The sequence below is a fragment of the Mytilus californianus genome, unplaced genomic scaffold, assembly GCF_021869535.1.
Source record: "Mytilus californianus isolate M0D057914Y unplaced genomic scaffold, xbMytCali1.0.p SCAF_1, whole genome shotgun sequence".
Classification (NCBI taxonomy): domain Eukaryota; kingdom Metazoa; phylum Mollusca; class Bivalvia; order Mytilida; family Mytilidae; genus Mytilus; species Mytilus californianus.
In genome coordinates, this window is record NW_026262581.1 from 63,557,762 (window position 1) to 63,569,416 (window position 11,655).

Below are 11,655 nucleotides of genomic sequence, written 5' to 3' on the forward strand. Positions count from 1 at the left end.
CTGAGGGAAACACATCAAATATAAGAGGAGAACAAAGACACAACAGAAACACTAAAATGCAACACACACAGAAACGAACTATAAGTTGTGCCAAATACGGCTAGGTTATCTGCCTGTGATAAGAAAATATTTAGTATTAGAATAATTCATACTTTTGCAAACAGCAAATTTAAAAAATATAAAAATGACCATACAATTGATATACATGTCAACACCGAAGTGGTGACTAACTACAGAATAAAAACGAATACGTAAATCAACCTAGATCAGCACATAAAAGCAGCACAGCCGAACAACGCATTGTATGTCAGCCGAATAGATCGACGCACTAAAGTGACGTCACAGGTAAATTTCTAAACATTTACAAAAAATAGGATAGAGTTCAAGATAAGGTTTGTTACAAATACAATACGACAAGTAGGAGGTTTAGTATGATTGCCGATGAAACAACTTTTCATAAAGACCAAATGACAAAGAAAATTCGTTAATTAACTCCTTTTTCAGTTTTAACATTCATTTAGTCTATGACATGCTCTTTCACTTAGCTAGAATTATTAGCCCGAAATAACTTTAATTGCATATAACATAGTGAACTTGAAGGATACTACAAACACAAAAAGGGTGTAGTTATAACTAAAAAGAACATTTCAAAGATTCAAAACAAATGAAAAGACATCTTCAGATCAACAGGTCTAGTTTCTATATGCATCTTTTCCCTAATATTGATACTATTTGTTGACACAAATCTAGAATCAAAGACAAAAGTCAAAGTTTCAGCTTCCTATACAGAAATTTTCCCAATCTTAAATAGCAACACACGATCCATGGAACACCATGAAACATTCGCAAATTTAAAATCCGTCAATGCGATCTGTCCCAGCCTACTTTTCAAAAGTATCTCCATTTTTTAAAATGTACCGGGCAATGTTCCTATTAAGGTGATTTCACAGAGATATGTATATTCTTATCTATAAACTATTCCAACATGGTTATTAACTTACAAGTTCCTTTTATGAATCGGTTTAGCGTTAAAAATGACTAAGATTTTCAAGATCTGCTTATCCTTCCGGAGCTCACCTGAGATCACCCCAGTTTTTGGTGGGGTTCTTGTCTCTCAGTCTGAAGTTTTCTTTGTTGTGTTTTGTGTACTGTTGTCTTTTCATCGTTTTTCGTATTTGACATGGATTTGTCATTTTGTTTTCACCTTATGATTTTGAATATCCCTTCGGTATCTTTCGGCTCTTTTTCTCTTTCTCAACTAACAATGTTTACTCGCAAAGCAAACCAACTTGTCACCATCACCCTGATTTTATTACCATTATGTTATGTGTCTGTTCGTGAAATTTTGGTACTAGATACATGTATAATTTTGGACTCGTTTAACGGAAATCAAATGTCGGGTGATGCCTCTGAAGTCCATATTTACCCTTATAACAGGTAGACGTTAAATAATATACAAAAAAATGCAATATTTTGTTATACATATCATTTTAGAGTAGTCCAACTGAATGATAAAACAGTGTCTCTACGTACACAATTGCTTACGAATATCTTGTTTGGAGATAGATTACAAACGGATTTCTTTGATGAAATATCAAGATGAACATTACAAAAGAAATCACTGTATAAAACAATAGCAGACATGCATACATACTAAAATCATAAAATCCTAAAACAATTGTTGATACCTAATCTGGATTGCTAATCTGGATTGCCCATGAAAGCCATACGGCTTATTTCCAATGGGGTCCAATTATCATAATGTGACATTCTTAAAAATATTAAAATATAGTTATAAGAAATCATGACTTTGGCAGGTTTTATACTAATCATTTTAAAATGATAATTTACGACAACATTGACTAGACCATTCAATAAAATAAAAATGTGCTATTAAAATCGTTGCTTTCCTTTTTTGACAGAAAAATTTTAACATCAGATTTAAAAGATTCAACATTTTTGTTGCTCTTTAAATTACTTGGCAACAAGTTCCAATTCTTTATAGCATAAGAATGAAATGTTAAAGTCTGTTGCCCTTTTATAGGTGATATAAAACAATTGCACTCACTAGATCTTGTTGAATATTTATGACAATCTTTGATCTTAGTAAAATTGCCTTGCATGTAGAAAGGGCTTTTGTTTATAAAATATTTTATATGCACTGTTGATTCTTAGTTGTTTGACTTGTTTTCTACATTAAAAAAACAATACTATTTATTACATTAAAATTTATGGAAGTTCTGTTTTCCATATCTTTTATAAATCTAGCAGATTTATTTTGAAATACTTGTAACTTATTTTGATACTTTTTACATTAACAGAAATACCACGCTGAACATGCATAATCATTTACATTGCACTGAAACCGTATATAAAGATTTTCTAGAGTTTTCTGAAAGACACCGACCATTTCTATAAAGGATCTTCAGTCTTGCATTCACTATTTGTGAAATTTTACTGACAATAATTTCCCCAGAAAAATATTTGTCTATGTTTAGTCCCAAGTATTTTACCCTGTTTTGAGCTGGAATAATATGGTTATTGCAGCTGACTTGACAATAGTCAATTTTTGAAAGTTTGCGTTTTGAACCAAACAAAATACATTCAGTTTTGTCCAAATTAAGGGATAATTTGCTTCCAATTAACCAATGACTGCAAGACTGGAGTTCCCTTCCAAGTTTTTCAGATGTTCCTGTGCGAAAATAAAATCGTGCTATCATCAGCATATAATAATGATTTGCAATCGGAACTAATACTAATTATATATCAATTACATAAGATAAGAATAAAAGTGGACCCAAAATAATACCTTGATATACTCTACAAGTAACTGTTTGAAAATTATATTCAACACCATTTACATTTACTTTCTGCTTTCTCTTTTTCAAATAGAATACAAGGACCTAAAACCAGACTGAAAGCTATATAGCAAATCTGTCTTAATTAAATAATTTTCAAACTGAGAATAAACCGATTTCTCGAGAATTTTAGATACGATAACCAAAATGCTAACAGGCATATAGTTTCCACACGTAGTCTGCTGGGTCTTTTTTAGAGATACGGCAGACTATAGCTATTTTCATGTCAACTGGGACAATACCACTGACGATAGACAGATTAATTAAATATGTTAGAGTTTTTTTAATACATACACCACTAAGAGCAAGAATCAAGTCTTCTTTTTCCTTATGTGAAATTGTCAAACTAATTTATTTTGCTTCGGTCTGTCGCTGATGTCAGTTCTTACATGAACTATGCACTAAAAGATATTTAGATTGCTCTTAAAAAATCATATTGCGTTTTGAGTTGTATTATACCTAAGCTGAAGATTTATTTTGTTTTTCCTTTTTTTAATTCAATGACTGAATTAACTACTGTCCTTAGACTCTTTAGTTCGTCTTGTTTTCTTGATAGCCTGAAAAATTAGAAGTTACTGAATATAGAGTCAGTTATTCTTTGGAAACAGAAATCCCAAAATATCATCTTTTAAATAAAGATTCAAATAGAATAAGTAATGTAGATACAATGGATAAGCGTTGGCTCGTTAAAAAGATTTATGATTTATGTAACTCTTGGTTTAATTTCTATTCTTATGTTGTACATAATGTGTATTTCTTTTATGTAAACTATCTTATTTTATTATGTACCAATTTTTAATTCTGAAAATGATATATGGACATATGAATATGTTTTACTTGTCGGTACTTACTCATTGCATATGCTGTTAGACGCATTTGTGGATATCCCGTCCGCAAGTGCCCCGTTGTAAAGGGGTAGGTTTTAAATAAAAAAATTATATATATTTTAACGATCCCACGCTTATCCATTGTCTATTATTTAACTATTGTTGACACGTCTTTTTCAAAATTAAAGTTCTTTCATCAATTAAGCCAAATTATACTATAGAGTGTCTATTATATATGTTACAGTGAATTTGTAAAATCAGGGATTTTGTAAATTCCCTGAAATTTTAGGGATTTTATAAAATCACTGAACTGATTAGTGATTTTATAAAATCCCTTATTTTGACTAGGGATTTTACAAAATCACTGAAATAATTAAGATCTTTTTTACGGATTCCCTGATTAAATTTAGTGAATTTGCAAAAAAAAAAATTCTTTTTGATTAAAAAATTCTTAATAAAAAAGTCTACAGCATTTACACTCAACAAGTTTGAGTTAATTTAGCCTTTTATATTAATACTAAGTGAGCAATTTTTATCAAACAACTGACATGCCGTAGAAAAAGGCTCAGGCACAGATATTTTTAAATCAAGAGCAAACTGACGCACACAAATTACTTCAAAAAATTGAAAAAAAATTAAAATGTAACATACGGAAACCAGAAAAAAATATGAAATTTTAAAACTAACTGCTAAAAAGTCACAGAAAGAAGACAAAACAAGCTCTTATTATTACCTTGTTCGAAACTATTATAGTGCTTCTGTAATTACTGAAGATTAAGTATCAACCAATTATATCAAATTTTATAATCAAATATAAAGACAGTACATTGGCATTGGAGTGATTGCCGTTATGAGAGGAGAAAAACACATATGGAAACAGTAAGAAATTAATTGGTTTAGGATATGTGATTCAGTGGCAAATATTACATGCATGTCGGGACGAGAATGTCTTATTGTGACATGAAAATTGATATATAAAAAACAAATAAGTGTTGTATTATTAATTTGCAGCCTATGAAAGACATTTATATCCACAAAATAATAATAGTGAAAAAGGAGACAACAGATAGTTACATGTAAAAAAAAACTTTGTTTTGAACTTATAGATGTATTCTATCATAAAGTAATAAAACTTTAAATTAGTATCTCCACTCTTTAGATCCAAATCATTAAAAAAAAAAATATTTGTTTAATGTAGGTATGTAGTTCCTTTATCTGGAGATGTGAACAAAATCGTAAAAAAACGGTATTCATCAGATGAAGATATCAAATATTATGTATGTCTTGAAGACATTTACAACATAGTCTTGTTACAAAACATGTCATTTTTAAAGGGTCCTAATTGTTTATTGAACCCACTGATTCCCTGTTTTTGAGTCAAATCTGTATCTGTTGACAATTTCATAGCTCATGATGGAAAGGTTTTTAAAAATGTGGATGTTCTGGAAAGGATAGATGTGAACAAAACATGTGTGTCTGTCGGAAAGCAGGGCAATTGTGAAACACTAAATGTCACTCAAACTTATGCAAAAAAAAAGTAATTGTAGTCTTAATATCATTTTATATGCCTTTTATTTCTTAATCACATTGCAATAGTTTTAACTAGTATTTTTTATTAAAAAAATGTATTTCAAAATCATTGGTTTATTTGTATTATGAAAAACACATTTCTAATATCAAGTTTAAACTTGTAATCAGGAATTTTGAAATTACAAAATCCCTAGCAATATTTTCAGTGTTTTTATAGAATACCTGACAGTTTCAGGGATTTTACAAAATCCCTGATTTAACAAATTCACTGTAACATATATATGGAGGTGCAAGCTCTGTGTATCATTGTATCTGTGTGTGTCCTATTTCAAAATTAATTTATGTTCATCGATATATTGTATAGAATAGACATTTTAATTACAACCAATGGTAGCTGAGAGGTTTCGTCGATGTGTTTGATATCAGTCAGACATAACAGACCTGAAGGAGGGTGTTCGATTCCCGATAAAGGCAAACAATAATTACAAAAGTTAATGGTAAAGTTTTTAAATTAACGAAAGTTCGAACGGTCTATCGAAGTTTAAACCAAGGAAAGAAATTCTGACGGAACAATCTTATTCAATCTTGTTCAAGCATTAATTTTGTGGATATGCAAATAATATAAGAACTATTAGTTAACAAAGTCGTGTATATTTATATTATTACCTGTGTTGTAAATCCTGATTTTGTATTTTTAATAAGTCGACCTCATCTTTGTGGTTCTGTAACATGTTCGTCACTTTCTGATTTGTCTCCTCTTTTAGAGAATCCAATTTCTTAACTATCACACTGTTTTCGTCTTTCAATTGTTCCATTTTTTGTCCTGCTGATTCTATTTCGCATTTATAAATATTGCTATTTAAAAAAGAAACCGTTCTTGTTATTAGTTCCTATAATTTGATTTTTGAAGGGGGTGTATATGTATTATATATTTTGAATCAAGCCATAAGAAAATGCTAGGAGGGGATAGTTTTATCACGAAAGATATTACAATATTGTTATGAAAGTATCACTTAGTTGGCAGCTGGAAAACCATTTTGTTGTTTTATTTCTTAGAATAAGTTTGTGTATTTTTGCATAGATTGCGATAACATTATGCTTTTTTTACTTCTCTATATCACTTAACCGTTAGTTTTAGAAAAGTGGTTTAAGGTTCGTAGTGTTTTGTAATAAGGGATGAATAAATGCGACGTAATGGTCAGTACCAATACAACAGCAACAAACATCGCAAAGGGTAGAAAATTAAAAAAAAACATCTGCGTGACTCCCAGTCAGAGCAAACTCTAAATTTGCCCGATTGATTTTTTATAAGATTTGAAAAACTTCAATATTATAAATCATCAACTGGTAAAAGCAACTTTGTATTCCGTGATTCATATTTCTACATTACTATTCTTATACAGCTTATGTAGTGAGAAATTTACGATAATTGAACATACACATTGCCTTCCTCTGTGTTTAGTTGTGACAGAAACGCCTTTTGTTGGTCCTTTTCTCTTGCATTCATATAGTTTGTCCATTTTGCACGACGGAGACTTAGTTCCTTCAGTTCTTTCTTTAGTTCTAAGCTAAAAATGAAATTCAATAATGCTTCTTGTTTTAAATCCATTATCAGTGCTAAAAAATCAGATAAAACGGAAGAAGATGGTTATGGACACAGACACTTGTTTCTACATTTGAAAATGCCTGTACCAAGTCAGGAATATGACAGTTGTTGTCCATTCGTTTGATGTGTTTTGTCATTTGATTTTGCCATGTGATTAGGGACTTTCCGATTGAATTTTCCTCGGAGTTCAGTATTTTTGTGATTTTACTTTTTTCTATCCTTTGGGAGGTCGACTATCTATATATATAATAGATACGGATAGTCGACCACCCAATGGATAGAAACAAGTGCCTATGATTATGGAGTGTAAATTCATAACATAAAAATCCCTAAATTGCCTTGTCAAAATAGCAAAGTAACAGCGCTAATATTTGACATCAGCCATACGACACAAATATGTAATATTTAGTGCGTGCGTCACATGGGTGCAGCTATTTAGCGTTGGACACACCGAGAGACTACTTGTGACGTTAGAATGACTTGCGTTACCTGTTTTCGACTTATTTCACGAGGTGAGAAAATTAAATTATGTCGTCTTTTTCTCTTCTTCAAGACTCAAAACTCATTAGGAAAAGAAACAAAATTTGAAGGTTTCAGTTTAGTGTTTGAATGAATTATATTTAAAGAGGTAAACGAAATTATAATACAAGTCAATTAAAAGAAAATAAATTCAATGTTTACCAACTTCACATAACCATTTGAGATTTAATTTGCCAATCATTATTTTAAAAGACGAGAAAATAAATAAAATGCTTCTGAATCAACAGCACAATATTTAGAAAACATATTAATGCAACTAATCTCTACAAATTTAGTAGTGACCTTTATTCGGTTAGTTTAAGGTCAGAAAACGATGTCCATCTCGTGCGAAATTGTAAGTGAAATGGGACAAATACAAAAGAAATGGAGATAGACCCGAATTGGCATCGAAGGTCATTTCGTCCCCAAAAAGATTTCCTATATAATAGTTCTTATTTTGTATTTTGTAGGTTATTGCCAAAGATGGATTAGAACAATATTCACCCTTTACCGTTTCGGTGGTCGCGTTTAAAGTGCTCACCTTGAGTGCGAGATGCTGTGAGTACAATCTCCAGCCGTCATATTCCTGACTTGGTACAGGCATTTCCTTGTGTAGAAAATGGTGAATTACACCTGTTTTATAGTTAGCTAAACCTCTCACTTGTATGACCGTCGCATAGAATTCCATTATATTGACAACAAAAAGAGGATTGTGGTTGTCTTAATTGCCAGAGCAGTTTCAAAGGAGAAGAATTTTGTAATCGTTAACGGACGACGGACGACAAAGTCCCTTTTTTTTGTCCAGGCGAGATTGAAGTAGATCATATCATTAGTTTTGTATTTTAAATTATCAGCAGATAACCTCTGTTTAAATTATCGTTATTTGTATGTCAAGGCAAGTAATTGTATAAATAATGATAGTAAATTAAATTATTTTTCACTCTTTTTGAAAATTGCAAGGATTTTCACAAAAATATACATCCGGTCAAACGTAAAACTGGTACATCACATAACAATCGGACATATATAATTAAATCATGCCAATAATTTACCCTTTTTTCTGAGATGTTGTTGATTTCTGAGGACCTTTTGATTCTCCTTGGGATTCCTGGTTGGTGATACTCGATAATTTTAATGAAAATTTGTCAACCTTTTCCTCATATGATTCTTTTTCTTCTCTAACCACCCCCATCTCGTATTCTTGATTTCTATGAAATGTGAAATTCACACATTTTTCAGTATTTCATTTTATAACATATTAATTTATTTATCGATTTATTTTTTACTCTTTTAAATCAGGTCTTTCCACCTTTCCGTAGAAATACCTTATGCCTTTGGAATTGTTCCTGGTCGGTCGCGACATATTGAAAAGATACATATGATATATGATATCAAATATTAATATGCTCTCAGGACTCCCTGTTTAACTCAACATTTTTCTTTATAGAACTTTTTTGTTTTCTTATGGGGCAGTTTCAAACCATCCTGTATACGATTCTTTTCGTTTAAATGACACAAAAATATGGCTGATATGTTTCTGCATTTATACAAATTTTCATATTTCCAAATGTGTGATTGACTTTCATACTGCTCGAACCCATTTCGAGATCGTTTATTGTTGATTACCATATGTATGTCATGGTTTAATTGAGTCGTGCATTCCAAGAAAAAAGTCTTAGAAGAGAATTGATCACTAACATGGCAACTCCTGCGACCATAAAGAAACTTCAACCTTAATCTCCAACGGAAAGGACCATCTGGAAACAAAAATGACAACCGATTGTATTATGTACATTACGTAGCAACTTTGAAGTAAATTATTTTATGGCGCACTAAAGAGAAACATTTACCAGTTGTTTTACTACATTCCTCGACCATTCAGTTACTTGTTACCTTACAATTCTGATCTCATATTGACATTTTTCTTATCATTTCAGTTACACGCAACACGTAAGGGTCAACAACAAAACTCACAAGTTTTCACCCAAATGTCATCACACTGGACAAAATACAAAGGGAAACCGCTAATCTGGATAAATTTTTTATTACTATTGTCTGAGATGTTGATTATGGTGTGCATGTGCCATTTATGTGTAAATTTCTAATTTTTTATCAAAAATATGGAATTTTTAAACGTTTAAATCTGAAAATTGAAAAGCTCTGAAAGTTACTGGACTGTTTTGTTTGCATATCCTAAGACGTCTTCAAAATTTTACAAGGAATACGGATTATCAATTGTTTTCTTGTTTCCGAATCCCTGTATTTGTGGTGTATATTTGTCATTTGTGCACTTTTAAAAATAAAATAGTGTTTAAACTGAAATCTTAGAACTATCGGTCAATTTCTCAACAAGATCCGTCGGTTTGAATTTTTATCAGATGGGAAAATACATGTAAGGGTTGCGGTCTGTTGGCACTCAGTATATGAGGCATCTCGTTTTACAGATCAGTTTGAATTTAAACTTCTACTTTAGTAATTTGATTTGTGCAAACAATCATTATATTGAACAGTGACTGTGACAAAAAAATAGACAAAAACATGCTGTTTTTTGCTATTTTACGTGGTGGATACAATTTTATGTAAAAGAAGTCAGGACTACATTTGTTTTGATGCCATGTCTTAAAAAGTTTGTACTGGTATATGTAAGTATTCACACAGGTCTAATTGAGTTTGTTTATAACCCTACTCTGTTATGTAGTGGACACATTCTCGTGAGACAGGATCACTGCTACTGAATTACATAAACAATTTGTTTTTAAAATTAAAAAAATAGATTTTACTTTATATGTACTGAGGAATAGTGAATAAAGCTTCCAAAACAAAACGTGTACAATATCAATGAGAATCAAGGATACGTTGATAACGGTTCTAGTGAGACAAGAATGTTCCTGTAATTGTAATACAAATATTTTTTTTATTTTTTATTGAAGTAATAACTGTTTTGGTGCAATACATGGTTCAAATAAAACACATAAATGTGAGATATATGCGACTGAGACACAAATGTGCATTTTGTTTTAAACCCACGTAGGCCTATACATGTCTGTCAGGTTGTCTTTTTTTTTATTTGGTTGTTCTCATTGAAATGTAGAAACCTTTACTATTCATGTATAAATCTGACCTTTTTCTATTATTTACAAGTCCAGATATTCGTGTTATCACATATATATTATAATCAGTTGAATTTATCTATTTGGCTACATGTATTATCAGTGCAAAAATGCCCAATTGATATAAAATAAAGGCTAAGCTTACATGTCAACAATGAGATTGCCAAATAGATTGCTAACGTCAAACGAGTCTTCGACTCCAGGACGAAACTTCAGCTTTTGTAACAAATATGGACAAGGTTCCATACTTTCAAACTCTTCTTTTGTGTGTTTTATTTTCAACCATGACTTCAAAAATGTCCATACATTACTATTTTCGAGGTTGCTAAAACATGCCTTCGCTGTTGTTAGAAGCAATTCCAACTCTTGACAGTTGTCTTGTAGTTGACCAATCTTACCATCAACAATAGAAACCAAGGACTGTTTTTTTCTTAGGATATGATACGTCCATTTATTTCCTTCATATTCTATCTGTTGCTTAATCAAACTTAGTTCTTTTATTTTACTTGCACATATTTCATCGTAACTGTTTAGTTTGCTGCAAAGAAGATCAAAATCATCTTTCACAGCGCGCAAATCTCTTTTAATGTTGTTATGGACCACTTTTACTGGATGGATCACATGTTTTGAATGATTTTTACACTCTACGCAGGTAAGTTCAGAACATTCATTACAGTAACCACTTACAATAATATCGTGTAAAGCACAATTACAGCTAGCAGAAACGGACCCAAGATCGGAACATGATTTATTTTGGTGATCTGGTAGACAGGCAGAACACAACTTGAAACCGCAATATTCACATAGATATATAATCCCATATAATTCACACACAACACAGGTGTCGTTATTCGACATTGTTTGTTCTAATTTGTACGCCTACCAAGGATTAACTTCCAGCTTTAAAGTGAAAATAAATTCATTTATATAAATTTATCTATGTTAATTTATCTATATAAATTTATCTATAAATTTATCGAAAACTAATTGTTGGCTACAGTAGTTTACCGATGTTCAAATCTCATTAACCGAATTTAGAAGATAAGTAACATAAAAACTGAGGACCGGATATGTTTTTCTTTGTGCCTGTCCAGAGTCAGGAGCCTGTACTATCCAGTTATTATAATTTGAATCAACTGAAGATGACGGTTACATAATAATGTATACTTACAAGGCAGGTAGTTGTCTAACACTAGATTTCTATG

At 31.1% G+C, this 11,655-nt stretch overlaps 1 protein-coding gene across 1 annotated transcript; it reads right to left on the reverse strand.

The window, feature by feature from the left end:
* Window positions 1-1,563: 1,563 nt before the first annotated feature.
* On the reverse strand, window positions 1,564-10,956 carry LOC127706460 (uncharacterized). Its single transcript, XM_052211091.1, has 5 exons — window positions 10,596-10,956; window positions 8,393-8,548; window positions 6,655-6,783; window positions 5,882-6,070; window positions 1,564-3,415 (listed from the first exon to the last, which is right to left on the reverse strand). The coding sequence occupies exons 1-5, from the start codon at window positions 10,694-10,696 to the stop codon at window positions 3,331-3,333; spliced, it is 660 nt and encodes a 219-aa protein (XP_052067051.1). The 5' UTR covers window positions 10,697-10,956; the 3' UTR covers window positions 1,564-3,330.
* Window positions 10,957-11,655: the final 699 nt, after the last annotated feature.